Genomic DNA, 20,314 nt, shown 5'->3' on the forward strand with positions numbered 1-20,314 from the left:
ATGCAGTTGTTTACTTTAAACAAAGCTGGAGTTTCTAGTGTCTCCTTATCAATTTTCACCCATCCATGATCTCTATTACCTCCCCTTCCATTTCTCGCAGAATCCTTTTCTTTGGTAAAATCTGATATAAAGCATTCAGTTTACCAGACATGCCTTAAAAGACATTTTATTCCATCCATAAAGTGCTGATCAATCCAATATTTGGGACATGAATACAATTGTTTGTATGTTGGAACAAATGATATTGATGAATATCTTTAAGATCCTCCCTAATTTAGGAAGATAAATTGTATGCAAATAAAAAACCACAATGACCACAGAATCCAGGCTATTCTTTTTCAAACCGGTGCGCCAATTAATCCTTAAACATGTCCTGGGACATGTATATCAGGCCAGAACATTTCAAATTCATTGAATTTTTCTTTTTACAATATGCTTACTTACTAGTTGAAATAGGCTGATATTGATTATCAAAGAGAAAGGAAGTTACTTAAGATTCCTACCTCACCAAGTAAGTAGTAATGCCTTGGGATCTGGGAATCAGGATAAATATTTTCCAAGTACCATGAGAAAGATTTACACTTCAGTCTTTCTCTTAGGCGTCTTCTGGCTGACACATCTCCATAATCCACTTTAACAACACCTGGAATTGCAAAGATACAGACTGCATCAATCTACTGGAATTAGTTGGGCATATCTATGTCCTACAACTATATCATGTAATTGGGGAGAAATACACAAAAGCAGTCAAGATGAGGAGTAATAAAACAAGACAGAAATTTGGATTGAGCCATGTGAATTCACAAAGCAAAAAACATACAGTTATCAAAACATGAAAAGCAGGAGATGCAACACCCGACCTTTTATCTCTTCCTTTCCCACCATCCAGGGACACAGACAGCCTTTCCAGGTGAAGCTGCAATTCACTTGCATTTCTTCTAATCTAATGTACTGCATTTGGTGTTCAAAATATGGTTTCCACATTGAGGAAACCAAACATAGAATGGTGACTGACTTTTGGAGCACCTGCATTCAGTCCACAGGGGCAACCTTGAGCTTCCTGTTGCCGGACACTTTAATTTTCCAATCCATTCCAACTCAGACCTGTCAGTGGCCTTGTGCGCCGTCGAAGTCCGCATCTGTGGCTTTACCAGCTGGGAGTGACTTTCTGGAGGAGCTATGCAAGTTTGAGGAATAGCATCTCATCTTCCACCTGGGCATTTGCAGCCTTCTGGATTCAATATCAAATTCTACAGTGTTATACAACTCATTTTCACTGTCTATATCACAACTGACGTATCTAGCTTTGATGTTGGTTCAGATTTTCTCCCTCCATTACCACAGCCTGACTGGATGGGCACATCCTACAGTTCTGTATCTTGCAACTTGCTATGCACCTTTCTGTTATTGCTCTCTAATTGCCATTATTTCATAGTTTTATGTTTCTTTGTTCAGGTTTTAACTTCCCCTATTAAACCATTCACTGGATGACTTCATTTACGGCTTATCCCCACGGAAACTTTATCAGAGATATTCCATTTGTCCTATTAATCCCTCCCCCATCCCTTTTGCCATTTTAAAACCAACTTGTTTTCGTCTCTTTTCCAGTTCTGATGAAAGGTGTTCAACCTGAACTAATTAACACTCTTTCCACAGATGCTGCCTGACCTGCTGAGTGCTTCCAGCAGTTTCTGTCTTATTTCAAGCTGTTCTACTGCTGTACTTTTCACTAAATCACTAAAGGAAGGTGCTTTGTACATGGTAATGGAATTTATTCCTCAGCTGGAAGCAAACTACTGTACGAGATGATGGGAAGTAAGGAGCCGCCTCTCCTCATTTTTAGACATAGCTCCAGTGGCATATGTGAACAAACTGGAAAGGAAGATAGAGGACAGCTTCTCTACCTATCAGAGGCAAGAAACCATCAAGGCACACTGTCAAGTTATAATGGGAGCAGGCAGCATTTGTGATAAATGTGAGGAGTCAGGCCCAAGCCCATGAATGCAGTCAAATTAAATTTTGTTTTCACTTGAGTGGTCAATTCAATAACACCTTTTCAAATCCGACTGCTCAGCAAACGCACCACAGGCTTCAAATATTGCACAATTCCATTCACCCTTTCACTCAATCGCCAACTATCTATATCAATTAAGCTTCTAAACCGACGGCCTCATGCACACAGCCCACAGCATGCACACATTGCCAGATACTCAATTATAGCAGGCATATCATTCAGACACATTGTACAATACTAACTAACTCACTTCACTCTCACCAGCAGGACAAGGTGACATAGAATCAATGTCAGAAGCAAAAAACTATAGAGCACTCCAGCCACCAGGCTCCTCAAGGAATGTGCCTAGGCAATAATAGGGGCAGGGGCCTACATCAAAACAAATAGATTAGAAAATTATGACATGCTAATGCCTAATCCTACTTCTCTAATACAATTTCTCCTTCAACACACAAGCTCTTTCAATTTGCAAGCTGCAGGTGGTGCAGGGATGTCCCTCTGAACTACCCTAGTGTCCACCAGGATCTAACCCTTGTGCTCTTCCCCTTTCCAATAGATAAGAACCATCCACCTGACTAAGAGAATCAGAATAAGAGAATACTCTGTCATTCAGTGCCTTGTAGGGACCAACTTAGATCTGCTCTTTTTATGTGTCGCTTAGAAGTGGGATATGCATGTCAAGAGTTAATCAGCAGGAGCAGGGGAAAGAAAATTGAAGGTGTCAGCTCCCCAGCTGGTAAAGATGGTTGCAGATGGTTTCAATGATTGAGAGTTCAGATGAGGGCAGCTGACAGAAGGTGACAGATGGAAATGTAGAGCAAGATGCTTGGTGCATCGCCTGGCCTGCCTGAAAGCATGTGAGATTAGTCAAAAAATTGTGGGGCAGTTCAGCTTCAATCTATGCACAAAGCTTTGTGCAGTCTGGAACCATGGATAATCGTCAGCTTCACAGGAACGCTGAGAAACCCAAACATCATGTAGGGTCAATGCTGCAGCTTACACTGCAGCACAAGCACAAGACAACTAAGGTCCGAGTGCTGAAGTAGATGCTCAGACTTCTCTGTCCCGGGTACCAGTGCTGAAAGAGGTTATGAGCACATCACAGCAGACTTCCAATGGATTGCCGAGGCACTGCACTAGGGTGCAGCCGTAGTTTACTGCAACCAGAACCTGCAGTCCTCTTTCCAAGATGACCGCCAGCCATGCTGCAGTCACTGGAGGAGCTCTGGATGAAAACAGCAGGAAAGACAAAGTCTACGGGAGACAGGTTCTAAAGAAATGCAGAAGGGAGAATGGTCACGTTTGGAAGAATGATTTCAACCAGTGGTTCTCGACCACCAGCCCAATCGGCATAGTGTTCCCACCCATGTGACATCCTATAAAAACACATGTTTTACATGGACCCAATGTGAAAAGTACCAGTTTTCAAAGTGAAGGTTGAATCAAATTTCCATCACATGGGGGGGGGGGAGGGGAAGAAAATGTCCCATTAGTTTAGTCACAGAAGAGTGAAGTTCTCCGAGGGTCTGAGCCAACATTCCCCCCCAGACAAATGAACTATCAGTGGAGTCCTGCTGGGAACAATTAATTCCCAGAGTTCCAACTTCTGTTTAACGAATTAATTTTACTTTTTCCAGCCAGACTTAATTGGATATCTCAACAGTGTAAACTGCTCTAAATGAACATCTACTGCTTAAATTAGAGTGCTAAATCAAGACAGCTAATGATAATTAAGAGGTTCAAATTAAGCAGCCCACTTTCAGTAGGTTGTATTGTTCACATCAATCAATTTGAGCTAACAGATAATTTTAACTGGTAGGATGATGACAACGCAGCAAAGTAAACTGAATTCAGGAGCAGCGGTGGAAGGCAAAGTAGTTGAAGCAAAACCAGTGGTTAGAAGGCTAAAAGGCAGCAAAACAGAAAATGAGCATCTTGATGTTGCAGCACCAAGTTTAATATAGTGAACTATCAACATGGGAGTAGAACATACATCAGCAAAGAGGAAAAAAATACTATGACATACCCTTGACCACTACTGTAATCTGCTGTAAATCTTCAAGTTAAATATAGAAATTTCAGTCCTGATTTGTGTTAATACTTTGCAAAAGAAGTAAATCATAAGAGGCTCTCCAGCTTGTTCTGCAATTCCAGGGATAATATATAGAGTCATACAGCATGGAAACAGGCCCTTCAGCCTACCATGTCTGAGTTGGCTATCAGGTGCCTATCTGTAATAAAACCCATTTTCCAGCACTTAGTCCATTGCCTTTTATGTGATGACATTCTATTAGCCCACAGAATATTCAACCTGAATCCTTAACTCTGGTTTTCTTTCCACAGATGCTGCCTGAACTGCTGAGTGTTTCCAGCATTTTCTGTTTTGATTTCAGATTTTGAACATCTGGAATTTTTTTTGATTTTCATTCCCATCTTTTCCCCGTATCTCTCAAAGCCCTGATCTAACAGAAATCTGCCAATCTCAATATTATAAATTTCAAATAATACAACATCCTCAGGCTTTTGGGGAAGCAGAACTCTACATTTCCACTACCCTTCGTATTTAGAAAAAAACTTTTACTCTGATGGACTTGCTTTAATTTTAATGTTATTGTTCTTACTTAGGATTTCTCCATCAGAAGAAATAATGCCACTGTACATCTCTTTCTGATTAAGATGCCTCTTTTTTAGATCACTGTTCAAACTTCCTAGCTGAATTTTTGCAATCTGTCCTAATAATTTAACTTTTTAATCCTCAATATCAGTCTGGTGAATCTGAGCTATAACCACTCCATGATTACTTCAACAGTGCTAAGTTGTGTTGCTCAAATCTGAACAGAGCAGCGCTATGGGCTCTGGCCAAAGCTCTGTGTAACACTTCCTCACTGAATTCCCACCTAGTTGAGCTAACAATCAATGGCCCATTAGATTTTACAACCTGCTACATTTCAGTAATCTTTCCCTTATGTCTTTAATGATAAAGTCAGAGAAAGGAAATTCAAGCACCCCACTCCCAATACTAAAAGGAGGGAAATCCAGACAAATAATGCATGACAACTGCCAAAGATCTTTATCATCAATGTTTTGCAACTGGGTAGCATCACTTATGTACTCGAGGCCACCATCTGTGCTTGCCATATTATATACATTGCACCAGATGAACTGACAGCTGTTAAAGGTTGAGAGCTTTCCTATCTCTTGTATCTGTGGATACTCTATCTCTATGCAGACTTCTGGAGATTCAGAGACAGGAATTACCACCACTGCCAGGAACATCATGGGATCCTCAAAATGCCATGCCTGTATCCTCATGCTGTATTCTGCTGAATGGGTGTTCACTTTGTTGTCATCTGCTAGATTATCACAAACTATTAAAGTGACAATGGTAATACCATTCAATATCCAGGGGAAATGGTGAAACTTTACATTGAAGGAGATGATCATTGTCAAGTTCTCTCTGAGTTTTGACTTGGCGGAATGATGTCCTCCTCTGAATTTAGCATTCCCTGAAATGGCATTCGAAAAGTCCATGTTTCATAGGCTAGTGAATTTCTACCTCCATGAATTTCCCACAATTGAGCCCTTAAAGTCACTACTTCATGCAATGAAACCTCTCAGAGTCGCATCTGCCCTCAGGAGCTTAAATCTGAACCAACATAAGTTCTGATTAAAGAGTGCTGATATGAAACATTAACAGTTTCTATCACCACAAATGTCATGCAATATGCTGAGCATTTCCGCCATTCTGCTTACGTTCAGTTATAATTCTCCATATTTTGGTTTTGTACCAATATCCTGGTAAAAGAACCAAGGCAGAACCTAGCAATTTTCCTCTCATAATAAAGTATGTTTTACTAGAATCTTTACGTCTGCTACTTTGAACTTCAGCTTTGTAAAAGAAAACAAAATCTCCATTGACATTACTATTCCCCTTGGGTGCTTTAAAGAACAAGGTTTCAATACTCTACAATCCTAGGAAAATCCACATTTATAAGGAAAAGCAAAATTTTGAATATGACTAATTTACATTATATATTTTCAGACAGTTCTCTTTCAATGCCTATGGCAAACATACAGGATATAAAGAAATTATACATTAGTTTTAATATAATATGCAAGATGAAGAGCAAAATAGAACAAAAGAAATGAAAGAAGCTGTAATTTGCTCTACAGAGTACATTGAGCAAAACTTATAGTGAAAACTTCCAAATTCAATTGGCTTCGGAGTCCTTCATACATTGTAAGATTTAAGCTCACACAGTATCCTGAAAGCTTCTGTTTAGTCAGCTCTGCTGTCCATTAAAGCATCTGAGAAAACATGGGAGCAGATAGGAAACAAAGTGGTAATTTGAATGGAATAATTCTAAACACACATGATTATGACCAAAGCTGCTCTGCTCAGCTTCTCTTGATGTGTACGTGGCTTTTGAACCAGGGGAAAGTAAGGTTCAATTTTGCTTTCAATTTGTGTAGATCTGGGAGGACCAGGAATCCTCCCCCAGTTCCATGGCAGTGTGCTGCAATCAATGCCCCCCTCTCTCATATCAGGACTGATACTGACAAGGAAGTTGGGTGAAGAAACATTCCTGAAGAACCATATCTGCACTGGAGCAGGTCAGCCCAATCTAAAATGAGTCTTGTTTAAGTTAGACTGGGAAAACCGCAGAGCCCTGCTATAGCCATCAAAACAAAAATCACTTGTGGATTGCTGACCTGAGTCAGTCATACAGCACAGAAACAGGTCCTAAGGCCCAACTTTATGCCGATCAAGATTCCCATCTAAGGTAGTCACATTTGCCCATGTTTGGCCCATATCCCTCTGAACCTTTCCTATCCATGTACCTGTCCAATTACCTTTTAAATGATGTTCACGTACCTGCCTCAACCACTTCCTCCAGCAGCTCTTTCCATATGCTGACCACTCTCTGGGTGAAAAAGTTGCCTCCCAGGGTTCCTATTAAATCTCTCCCCTTTCATCTTAAACCTATGCCCTCTAGTACTTGATTCCCCAACCCTGGGAAAAAGACTGTGTGCATTCACCTTATCTATGCCACCCATAATTTCACACACCTCTGTGGGATCACCCCTCATTCTCCTACACTCCAATGAAAAATGTCCCAACCTGCTCAACCTCTCTCCATAACTCAGTCCCTTGAGCTCCAGCAGCATCCTTGTAAGTCTCCTCTGCACTCTTTCCGGCTTAATGGCATCCTTCCTATAGCAGGGTGACTGAAACTGAACACAATATTCCAAATGCAGCCTCACCAACGTCTTGTACATTGCAACGTAACATCCCAACTTCTATACTCAATGCCCTGACTGATGAAGGCCAGCATGCCAAAAGCCTTCTTTACCACCCTGTTTACCTGCGACACCACTTTCAGGGAACCATGTACTTGTACTCCAAGGTCCCTTTGATCTACAACATTCCCAGGGCCCTACCGTTCATTGTGAAAGTCCTACCCTGATTTGTCTTCCCAAATTACAACACCTCACACTAATCTGAATTAAACTCAATTTGCCATTCCTCAGACCATTTACCCAGCTGATCAAGATCCCTCTGTAAATCCCAATAATCATCTTCACTATCATCGACACCACCTACTTTAGTGTTATCTGCAAACTTAATGACCATGCCTTGCACATTCACATCCAAATCATTGATATAAACAACAAACAGCAATGGGCCTAGCACCAAGCCGTGGGGAGCACCACTAGTTCCAGGCCTCCTGTCCTAAAAACAACCTTCCAACATCATCCTCTGCTTCCTACCAGCAAGCCAATTCTGTATCCAATTAGCTAGCTCTTCCTGGATCTCATGCGATCTAACTTTCCATGGCAGCCTACCATAGTTCTGCGAGCGATGATAGAGGCAATCAGGCAGGAGAGATCATCTTTAGGAGGAAGCAAACAAGGACCAGCAATCAACTTTTGAACTCTGTGGAAAGTAGCTCATTGAACAGTTGCTGGTGCTCTTGCAAAGACTAATCACAATTATACTTGTTTTATGTGCTTGTCAAAATAATGGGCTCATACACAAAAAGTGCTGGAGGAACTCAGCAGGTCAGGCAGCATCTATGGAAGGAAATAAACAGTCGACATTTCAGGCCGAGACCCTTCATCAGGCTGCCTGACCTGCTGAGTTCCTCCAGCACTTTTTGTGTATTGCTCCAGATTCCAGCATCTGCAGAATTTCTTCTGTCTCTGAAATAATGGGCTCCATCAATTTATCAATGTGAGCAACATCTGGACAGAGTGGTAACAAGTTATCTAACTGCTGAACTGATATGTTTTCTATGTGTCTTACGCATGATAAATGGGCAAAACACACACCAATTTCCACCTATCTATAATTTACCTTTGTGGCCTATAACAGGTCATCAGAGTGACATTTCTATTTCCAGTAGACTGATTATCTATCTCATTTTACAATCCTATTCCCCTTAGTTTGACAAAAAATGTGCAATTTCAGGTTTTGTGAACAAAATCAATTAAAAATATTGATTCATACGAAGTGCGAAACAGAAAATTTATGTTCAATTTAAGATAAGATATCTTTATTAGTCACATGTACATCGAAACACACAGTTTCTTTTGCGCAGTGATTTGGGGGGGGGGGGGGCAGCCCGCAAGAGTCGCCACGCTTCTGGTGCCAACATAGCATGCCCACAACTTCCTAACCCGTACGTCTTTGGAATGTGGGAGGAAACTGGGGCACCCGGAGGAAACCAACGCAGACACAGGGAGAATGTACAAACTCCTTACAGACAGTGGCCGGAATTGAACCCGGGTTGCTGGCACTGTAAAGCGTTATGCTAACCGCTACACTACCGTGCCTGCCATATAATATGCCTTTGCAATAATAAAGTACAAAATGAGGAACAACATACTCCCTAAATTGTCATATTTTGCCTATTTTAAAACACTTGGTCTTTTTCTCCAAGCACTGATCAACTTAAATCATGAAGGGTATAAATGCAAATCTTATGCAATTATTTAATTCTCTTCACCGAAAATCACGCATGTTTCTAATACAAGCCAGATACTTTGATTTCTTAACATACAAGGTAGATTTCCGAAAAATAAAATTAGGTTAAAGATGTTGGAAATCAAGAATATTTAATGTACAAAAATATTCGGTTAGCCCACAATGTGATCAAGTCACTACCAATTTCAGTTTAATTTTACACCATTGTCAAAATCTGTTCAAAATTTGTGGTTTTACAGAACAATTTTCAGCAATTGCAAAACTGTACATGGGAAAAAGCATTTCATCATGGCTCCAGGCCAAATTTTGAGCAACTCTCTCCTGGGGTACTGTGTACAAATGTATGACAATTATGCCAAGCTTACTTAAGTATCACATAGAATGTTCATTAATGAACTTTTGGTTCCAAATATGAAAAAAGACACTCGTTACATAACAAACTGTTTGATACCCAGCAAATGTGACCATTAGTTTAACACTGCGTGTCAAACTGCTGTTATGCAACATCAAGCTAAATTCTTAACTGCTTTACAGCAATGGTTTTAAAGGGCTTCTGACTATTCCTTTGTTCAAGAAAGGGATCAGGGATAACCCTGGGAATTATAGACCAGTGAGTCTTACTTCAGTGGTGGGCAAGTTATTGGAAACATTCTTAGGGACAGGATTTATGAGCATTTGAAGAAGCATAGTCTGATTAGGGATAGTCAGCATGGCTTTGTGAGGGGCAGCTCATGCCTCACGAGCCTGATTGAAATCTTTGAGGATGTGACAAAACACATTGATGAGGGTAGAGCAGTGGATGTGGTGTATGTGGACTTTAGTAAGCCCTTTAATAAGGTTCCCCATGATAGGCTCATTCAGAAGATCAAGAGGCATGGGACCCAGGAAAACTTGGCTGTGTGGATTCGGAATTGGCTTGCCCATAGAAGGCAGAAGGTGGTTATAGATGGAGCGTATTCTACCTGGAGGTTGGTGACCGGTGGTGTTCCACAGGGATCTGTTCTGGGACCCCTGCTCTTTGTAACTTTTATAAATGACTTGGATGAGGATGTGGAAGGGTGGGTTAGTAAGTTTGCAGATGACACGAAGGTAGGTGGTGTTGCGGATAGTGTAGAAGGATGTCGAGGGTTACATTGATAGGATGCAAAGCTGGACTGAGAAGTGGCAGATGGAGTTCAACCTGGAAAAGTGTGAAGTGATTCAACTTGGAAGGTTGAATTTGGAAGGTTGAATTTGCAGGCAGGATACAGGGTTAATGGCAGGATTCTTAGCAGTGTGGAGGAACAGAGATATCTTTGGGTCCAAGTCCATAAGGTTGTCGTGCAAGTTGATAGGGTTGTTAAAAAGGCATATAGCGCGTTGGCCTTCATTAGTCAGGTGACTGAGTTCAAGAGCCATGAGATAATGTTGCAGCTCTATAAAACCCTGGTTAGACCACACTTAGAGTATTGTGTTCAGTTCTGTCGCCTCACTATAGGAAGGATGTGGAAGCTTTAGAAAGAGTGCAGAGGAGATTTACCAGGATGCTACCTATATTGGAGAGCATGCCTTATGAGGATAGGTTGAGTGAGCTGGGGCTTTTCTCTTTGGAGTGAAGGAGGACAAGAGGTGACCTGATAGAGGTGTTCAAGATGATAAGAGGCATAGATCGAGTGGACAGTCAGCAACATTTTCCCCAGGGCAGAAGTGGCTAACACGAGGGGCCATAATTTTAAGGTGATTAGAGGAGAGTACAGGGGGGATATCAGAGATAAGTTTTTTGCACAGTGAGTGGTGGGTGCGTAGAACGTGCTGCCAGGGTGCTGGTAGAGGCAGATACATTAGGGACATTCAAGAGACTCTTAGATAGGCACATGATGACAGAAAAATGGAGGGGTATGTGGGAGGGAATGGTTAGATTGATCTTAGAGTAGGTTAAAGGTTGGCACAACATTGTGCTGTAATGTTCTGTGCTCTATGTTTTGTAACTTTAAATTCCATGATCCAGTAACTAAATTACTTAAAACCACTGGGCCAAGTACAGCTCACTCCACTCCCCACATATGCAGTCATGAGTGAAATGAAAATCTGGCAGTTTCTACAATGCCCAAGCAATGAAGATGAAAACTACCAAATCTTTAACAATGCAGCACTCACTGTTTTTTTTAAACCACAGCACGAACTTAGATTATATTTAATTTCTCAAGTGACACTTGAGTCTACATCCTGTTGACTCAGAATTTCAAAACTGATATATGAGATGAAGGCAAAATCATAAGAAATTTATGTCACAGCAGATCTGCCTCTGGGACAATACACAGTTGATTGATTGTATTAACACCAACAGCAAGAACAGTATTTCAAATATGAAGCAACATATGTTTTGCCTGCATTACTGCCAGCTTTCACTAGATGGAAATGGAGAACTTTTACAAGACTTGCACACCACTATTTCATTTTTAAAGCTTAAGAATCTTTAATAGATATTTCATGCCAGTCATCAGATCCAAAATTAGTTTCTCTAAGTTTTAGCAATAAAATTGTATAGACTCAGATATTTTACCCTAAAATAACTAGCATTATTTTTGCATGGTTTCATTCCTAACTATAAACTTTAAAAGCCCTTAAAGATCTGGATGATGCATCAAATTGTAAGTAATGGAAATTAAAATGACTTGCTTTAAAAGTGTATTCACCTCTACAGCCAGAAGGCAATACTCAGTGCACAAGGAATTCTTTCCGGAAGAAAACAATGATAAAGGGCATCATGTTATAGGTTCACAAGTTTCACAAGTCATGGATTTCCCCAGAGCTGCTGCTATTTCTCTTCCAATATAACTTTGCCTGGAAGTGATGTCTGCATGCATAAATGGAATTTTTACAGTAGTTCTGTCAAAGCTCTGATCTTGGGGTAGCAATAAGCACTGAGGGAATACTTGGCTAATACTCAACTAAAGCTGATAACATGATTTATCTGTGTTCCCTTTGACAATCCACTTGGGACACTACTTTGGTGACCTATGAACTTAGTGTATTCTTCTTTACACAGCTATATTCTATGCACCACTATGTTCTCCTCCCAATCCTTTTGTAATCACCGCCACACTTCCAGCTTTTCTTTCACCTTTAGCCTTCATCCTACCACACAACCAGGAAAGTACTTTAGAATCCAGCATTCCCTTCCTCCTTGTTCCAAATCTAGAAGTAGGTGGCTAACGGTGAGTTAATGGCAATGGCATGATGCTGCTCTGAGCATTGCATTAGAACTCTTAAGATAATCTGTGCAATCAAGGTAGAGCTGAAACATATTTTTACTGTTGTCTAACTATATGATCAACTTGAAGGTAAGTGTATTATCTTAAATATTCTGCATGAAGTACAATTAAGTTAGAAGATCCACAACACATACAATTAGCATCAGTAAGTACATACCTCCACATAATAGATATTCTACAATGACATCACTTTCCTTAAATCTTGCAACCTGGGTCCTAATCTTCTTCTTTGGGCCTTGGGAACGTCAGCATATTTGCCCCAGTGCAATTGGCATGGCTGGTGCATTGAGGGATACTGCCCCGGTCTTTGACTGCCCCCTTGGCACTTTTCATCCCACACTGGACAGAGTTGGCTTCTGGACTTAAACAGCTCTGCATTCAATCTTAGCTGCAAAATTGTGGAATTATTGTGGAACTTTGTGTTTATAGTAGGTTTCAATGTTTTGCTGGCTGTGCTGATGTAATGAGATGTACTAGGTTTGAGTGGGAGGTTTAGACCTGTCAGAAAGTGCTTGTAGGGGACCTGGAGCCTTGTTCTTTCCCACTGCCACTTCTTGACAAAACAGCTTTCTGCACTGAGGGGAAAAACATGATTTCTTTATAATTCTGTCAAATATTATAACATAGCTCCATTCTGTATTATGATTCTGTCGGTTATATGCTACAAGATATCTGAGAGTAATCCATTCTACATGAATACTACACTCTCTACCACCCACCTGCCTTATTTCTACAAAGGTTCCAGTGCCCTTGACCACTGGCCTGAGTGCCCAGAAAGGAATAATCGAGCAAGCCAGTGGACTGTGTGCAGGATAGAGGTCACCCTCACAAATGAAGAAGAAAAAAATAATTAACTGTCAGAATCATCATAGATCAGCAAGTCATGCGTTTAACTCTTGAAATGCCTTGCCTTGCCTGAAAAGCATGCACCTGAACCTGCTTTGCTCTAACTATCTGCATTACTTCAACAGCTGATGTTTATACTCTCTCTTTGCCTTTCTATCACAGGGACAGGACAATTTGTTTCATGCATAATATAATTTCTACCTTCCTAGTGAATATTTGCAAATAGGAAGGACCATATCAGATTTTAAAACTCTGTGTATGATTTATCCACAATGCAAGCAGATGTACATTGCTTTTACAAGCATTGAACACCACAGATCTCCAGAGTTAATACTTATATCATGAATTGCAAAATGTTGAGATATTTTGATCTCTATTCAACACTTTTTATCTCCATAGCTAATCCTGCAAACCAAAGAGAACGTACAGAAAGTGCCAATTGAACTCCAGCTGGTGTCAGGATTTATTGCATACAGACTCCAGGATGAAGAGAGGATGATTTTCTTGTTATCTCAGGCAATTCATTACAGTAGAGATCATGATGAATGCCAGCTTGGCATTACTGCCCACAAAGGATTCAAAGGAGCAGCTATAAGTCTTCTGCTGTTATATGTTTGGAATTCACATTTGCGCATCCTATGCTAGCAGCTCTTGTGACCTCTTGAAGTGTTTTAATGGGACATATATATAAACCACTGTTCTACTGCCATCCCAATGTCTTCAACCCTACTCAGTTTCAAAAGCAAAATTAAATATGATCAGAAATCAGTATTCCCATCCAGTTTCTTTATAATATTCCCAATAAAAACATCTTTTTACAAGCCCCTATTCCTGACTCTATCAATCTAATTCCTGCTTCCAGTCTCTTACCATGGTTTCTGCTGTGAGGTAGCCATATGGCATTAATGCATTATTCCCTATATGGCCTCCCACCATCAGGATTCATCATGCTGAGAGTAAGTTGGAGAGAGGCTGCAACCATAGGATTGTTTTGTGGCTGGCTTCCACATTTTTTAATTTCTGATCTTGGGTACTGGGATACAGTCGTAGAGGACTGGCAGATCTATGGTCATTTGACCCAAAGATGAAGTTCTCATGACGTCTGTATACAATGACTAAAATTGTCTACTTCCACCTTTGTAACATCCATTCTGTCTGAAATTACCTTATGCTGAATTCCTCATCCAAATATTTTAACCTCTGGAGATGACTATTCTGGTTAGCCACCTAGAAGATACAGGAGCCTGAGGGCACATACCACCAGGCTTAAGGACAGCTTCTATTCCACTATGATAAGACTATTGAACAGTTCCCTTATATAATGAGATGGACTCTGACCTCACAATCTACCTTGTTGTGACCTTGAACCTTATTGTCTAACTGCACTGTGCTTTCTCTGTAGCTGTGACACTTTACTCTGTACTGTTATTGTTTTTACCTGTACTACCTCAATGCACTCTGTACTAACTGAATGTAACTGCACTGTGTAATGAATTGACCTATACAATCGGTATGCAAGACAAGTTTTTCACTGTACCTCGGTACAAGTGACAATAATAAACCAATACCTTTCATCCTTTGTAAATTTAAACAGCTGGATGCTGCTGGTTGTGCTGCAGCTCAGACCTAATACAAATCACCACGTGCCTGCTACCTGCCAGATGAGCAACATCTCAATTTGTAATTCTAACTCATATTAACCATTCTCCATGGCTTTGTCCCTTCCTATGTTATCTGCTCCAGTTCCACAACCCTCTGAGGTATCTGCACTTCAAATATAGACTGCATATTCCAATCTTAGTCACTCCACCTGTGGTGGCTATTGCTTTATCTGCCAAGGACCTAAGCTCTGCTTCCTAAACCTTTGTCTATCTCCTTTAAGGTGTAAAGATGTAGCTTTGATCATCTGTACTGATACTGAATAGAACTGGTCATCTCCCTTAACTCTTCCTTGTGTAGATTACTATCAAAGTTTGCTTGCTAATGCTCCTGTGAAGTTCCTTGGGAATGTTTTACTACTTTAATGCAGTTTTTGCTGTTGTTGAAGTATGAATGATTGTTGATGAGTGGATTTTATACTTCAAGATGTGGGGAGATAATTTTAGGTAGAGAAGTATGATTTATGGCACTTTGGCAGTTTGAAGATGGGGTTTGGTAGTAGAGGGAGGAGACAAGCAGAGGAATAGAGTTTGTTCAGAATTATTTTACCATTTGTATAAGAGAGCAACAGTTGTATAACTCACAACATCTTTTGTCACAGTGAGGAGGAGGAAGTGATGGAATGTTGTATTATTAATGGGTTTTGAGGCAGCAGAGAATAAACTATAATTCTGTGTTGGGGAGGCTGGGTTTGTATGTGAACATTTCAAAATGTGTTTATAAATTATCACAGAGTCAAATAGTCACAGAGAAATACAGCACAGAAACAGGCTCTTCAACCCACCAAGTCCACATTAACTGTCAACTACCCAATACATGAATCCTACTCAAATCCCAATTTATTCTCCCCAGGTTTTCCATCAACTCCCCCAGATTCTGCCACTCACCTACACACAAGGGGCAATTTACTGTCATCAATTAACCTACCAACTCAGTTTGAGAAAGAAACACTTATTGTGCTTACAAGACGAAATATCACTGATTTATAAATGCTTCATTATCCTTGGACTTTGACAGCTTTCAAAAATATCACTGAGAACTGCTATTTCATTAGAGATCCTCTCAGTTGGGGGGGGGGGGGGAGTAGGAGGGATATCCAGACATCATTCAATCTATTATTTTTTGCACAGCACAAAGAACTTAGTTCATTTAGTTCATTTCATTTTGTGTGTTATGTCAACAATTCACAAGAGACTGCAGTGTTGGTTTTCATCCTTCAAGGGTGATTATGCTTGAGAAAGGAGATGGGTTATTGCCATTGGCAAGGATTGAGTGACATGGCTCAAATCACAGACAAGCTCCCTATCACTGTTCTGAAGATTAATTAGTTCCCATTTTTGACAAGGCTTAACTACTCCTTATAAAATCTAAATTGCTATAGTAACTATTTTGAAACTGCAATCTTGTTCAGATAGACAAAAAATCCAGCTATTAAAGCAAACTGACACACTGATACAAAAGGTGGTGTTCATCTCAGCTTCTTCAATAACCCCGTGGAACAAAGAACATACTGTAGGAGTAGAGATCTGTTTGTGAGAGTGAGGCAATTCCCCTGGGTATACAAATCTGCTCCAAATCCCTGTTAAAACTCAAAATACAAAGAAGTGCAGCTGCTGTAAATCTCAAATAAAAGAAACAGGGAATGCTGGAAATATTCAGCACTTCAGGCAGCATCTGTGGAGAGAGAAACAGGGCTGATGTTTTGTGACTTTTCATCAGAATTAAGAAAAGTTAGGAATCAAACATGTTTTTAGTTGCACAGAAAAGGGGAGAGATGGAGATCAAGAGAGGCTGATTGATACAAGTGGTAGTGGTACTGGCTGAGAGAGGTTGGGAAAGAATGAAACCAGAGAAGGAGAAAGAAAAAGAACGGTGAAACTGTTTTTCTGAGTAGCAATATAGTATTTTTCATTGCCTTTGTAGACATTTGGAATAAATCCTTATCAATTACAATATGCAGTGCTCTAACTCAGCCAAATGTTTAATACCAAGAAGATCCCTTCACTCCCTCTCATCCCCACAAAAACATGTATTTCGATTTTGAAATTTAACATTTTTTCCTAACTTGATAATTGGATAATGTAGCCCCCTTTTTGTACATCTCACAACATTTTGCAGGTTTCTTTCTAACCCTGCTTCCAATAAGAAGACCATAATGTATGGGAGCAGAATTAGGCCATTTAACCCATTGAGTCTGCTCTGCCATCCAATCATGGCTGAGTCTTTTAACCCCATTTTCCCACTTTCTCCCTGTAACCCTTAACCCCCACTTACCAATCAAGAGCCCATGAATCTCTGCCTTAAATGACTTGATCTTCATGGCCCTCTTAGCAATGAATTCCACAGATTGACCACCTTCTGGCTGAAGAAATTCCTCCTCATCTCAGTTCTAAAGAGACGTATCCTAGATTCTCATAATAATGGAAACATCCTCTTCACTCTATCTAGGCCTTTCAATATTTGGTAGGTTTCAATGAAATGACCCCCCCCATCCTTCTGAACTTCATCAAGTACAGGCCTAGAGCCATTAAACACTCCTCATACATTAAGCCTTTCATTTCCGAGATCATTCTTGTGAACCTCCTCTGGACGCTCTCCAATGCCAGCACATACTTTCTTAGATATGGGGCCCAAAATTGCTCACAAATATCCAAATGCTGTCTGACCAATGCCTTATAAAGCCTCAGCAGTACATCCTTGTTTTAATATACTAGCCCTCTCAAAATGAATGCTAACATTGCATTTGCCTTTCTTACTACCAACTCAACCTACAAGGTAGCCTTAAGGGAATCCTGAACCAGAACTCCCAAGTCCCTTTGCACCTCCAATTTCTGAATTCTCTCCCCATTTAGAAAATAGTCTACACCTTGATCCTTCTTGTCAAAGCGCATAACCTCACACTTCCTTACGCAGTATTCCATCTGCCATTTCTTGGTAAAATCTGCAAACTTCCTATAACTACAATACCCAATGTGTATAAAGACAGACCACATTCCTGGATGGCCAAACAAGAAATATGCAAGCACCAATTTAAAATTAAAAAAAATATTTTTTGTTATAAAGCAGATTGGAGACTTAATGAGTAAAATTTCATTGACTTCAATAGTATGAATAGAGGCAAAGCACAATGCACTGATTTGGGGGCAAAGAACATTTAGTACCAACAACTGGGTATGAAATGTCAGCCGGCTGATTTATGAAGTTACATTTCCCAAAATAACACAATAAATGAGGAGAAAAATATGATAAGGTAGGTGTTGATTTGAGGCCTATTAAGGGAAGAATAAACATAGCTAATTACATTCAGGCTAAGAATTTTCTAAATATTACAACTATCAAGGGTGATTTTGAACTTACTACCACTTTTTTCCCCCCACATATACCTGGAAACTAAAATAACAGGCATTTTCCCCCCTAGCATTTCTATTACAGTTTTCACCTCCCTTCTTTCACCTCTCTTTGATCCATTTGATACCATTACCTGATGAAAGTTTGTGGGTCTCAATCTAAAAATAAATTTAACTAAGCCAGCACTCAGTATCTAGAAGTTAGAAATCCACATTTCAGCAGTTTTTCAGCGAGAGCATAGATAGAGAAAAGACAACTTGGTTCATCTTCTATGACTACAACATTTTTTGTTAAAATATATCAGAACATTTAGCAATTAACTTTATCTCTATGAGGTTTTTGTTGCCATGTTAAAGTAAGATTCTCATCTTAATTAGATACTTTCCTCACACCATCCAGGCCTCCAACCAGCTCCTCCTGGTCACTAAGCCTAAATTCTCAAGCACTGTCCCAATCTATTAAACTCCAAGTTCAAATTGTGACCCCAGCCATGAACAGCTGGAGAAAATTAAATAGATAAAGGGGATAAGACTCCATGAACACCCCATATTTATTAATGATGGAGCACAGTGTGTAAGAGTGCAAAAGACAAGGGTGGAGAGTTTTCTACTACCTTTACCCAGGAAGACTATTACGGCCTATTCCCAAGGTCCCAATCATCAGAGAATCCAGGCTTCAATAAATTCTCTCCACTCCATGTGATACAATGAAACAGCTGAGAGCACTAGCTATGGCAGAGACTAGGGACCAAAGTGACTTGGCTGACAAATAGCCATTCGTTTGTTCACTGATCTCAGCTTTCCACATATACTTGACCAAACGGGGAAGTCCAAGAAGAGCTGAAAACTGTCGTTGGATTCACCATTAAGTCCATTGAAGGAGCATTAATGGTCTAAGATATCTTTATTAGTCACATGTACATCGAGATCCACAGTGAAATGCATCTTTTTTGCATAGGGTGTTCTGGGGGGCAGCCCGCAAGTGTCACCATGCTTCCGGCACCAACATAGCACGCCCATAACTTCCTAACCCATACACCTTTTGGAACATGGGGGGAAACCGGAGCACCCGGAGGAAACCAACGCAGACACGGGGAGAACGTACAAACTCCTACAGACAGCGGCCGGAATTGAACCCAGGTCGCTGGCGCTGTAATGAAGTTACGCTAACCTCTACACTACCATGCCTGCCCTAGAGTGTGTTCAGGTGCAGTTCCATCTAGTCCCTCATTTCTACACCAGGAATGATTGGTGGAGGAACAGAAGCCCTATTCATTTGAATGTGGTCACCAACTCTTCTGTAAAAGGCAGTTCTGTTATTTTAGTTTATTTTAGAATACTAACAAATACAGAGAGCAATATAAAAGAGGTAGGGAAGTTGCATTACTGATTATGGAGAATTCACTAAGAGAGGACAACTTGGAGGGCTCATCCAGTGAGCCCATATGGGCAGAACTCAGGAACAAGAAAGGTACAATCACTGTGACAGGGTTATACAATAGGCTTCCCAGTAGCCAGCAGGAGTGAGGGGAATAGATATGCAGGAAGATCATGGAAAGATGTAAAAACAATAAGGCTATTGCAGTGAGTGATTTTAATTTCCCCAATATTGATTGAAACTCCCTTAGTGCCAGGAGCTTAGATGGGGCAGAATTTGTTAGATGCATCCAGGAGGGTTTCTTGAAACAATATGTAGATAGTCCAACTAGAGATGGTGCTATACCAAACCTTATACTGGAGAATGATTGGAGAATGAGCCCATCCTGAGAGTGATTGAAGATTCAGTGGAGAGAGAATCTTCTCATAATTCATAAGTTGTAAGATAATTTATGGGTAAGGATAAGGCTGGTCTTTAGGTAAAAGTGCTAAATTGGGAGGGGGGTGGAGCTAGAGCTAGAAAGCTAATTACAACAGTACTAGGCAGGAATTGCATAAACTACATTGGCAGCAACACATTTTGGATCTAGAGGCCTTTAGTGTTCCTAGATATTATGACAACAGTTTCATTAGTCTGTCTGTATGTTGTTGTAATGGTATTCCCCATTATCTAGACTCTTTACTGTTTACTGTGGGAGACAAATACAGAATACAAGTACATTTAGTGTAACAGGAGTAATGTACAATGTTGGTCCACTACACTTTAGAAATACAGCTTTTAACTTGAAGAAGCTCTATTCTACTGATCCTTATAGTAAATCCAAAATTT

At 40.3% G+C, this 20,314-nt stretch overlaps 1 protein-coding gene across 1 annotated transcript in view; it reads right to left on the bottom strand.

Annotated features, from left to right (window-relative positions):
• The window catches only part of galnt13 (UDP-N-acetyl-alpha-D-galactosamine:polypeptide N-acetylgalactosaminyltransferase 13), a 271,947-nt gene that overhangs the window by 34,549 nt on the left and 217,084 nt on the right, over window positions 1-20,314 (bottom strand). Inside the window, exon 9 of the mRNA XM_052011859.1 lies at window positions 504-643. Within this exon, the coding sequence (XP_051867819.1) occupies window positions 504-643 (140 nt within the window). The remainder of the gene's footprint in view (window positions 1-503; window positions 644-20,314) is intronic.

This window comes from Pristis pectinata, chromosome 1, assembly GCF_009764475.1.
Source record: "Pristis pectinata isolate sPriPec2 chromosome 1, sPriPec2.1.pri, whole genome shotgun sequence".
Lineage (NCBI taxonomy): Eukaryota > Metazoa > Chordata > Chondrichthyes > Rhinopristiformes > Pristidae > Pristis > Pristis pectinata.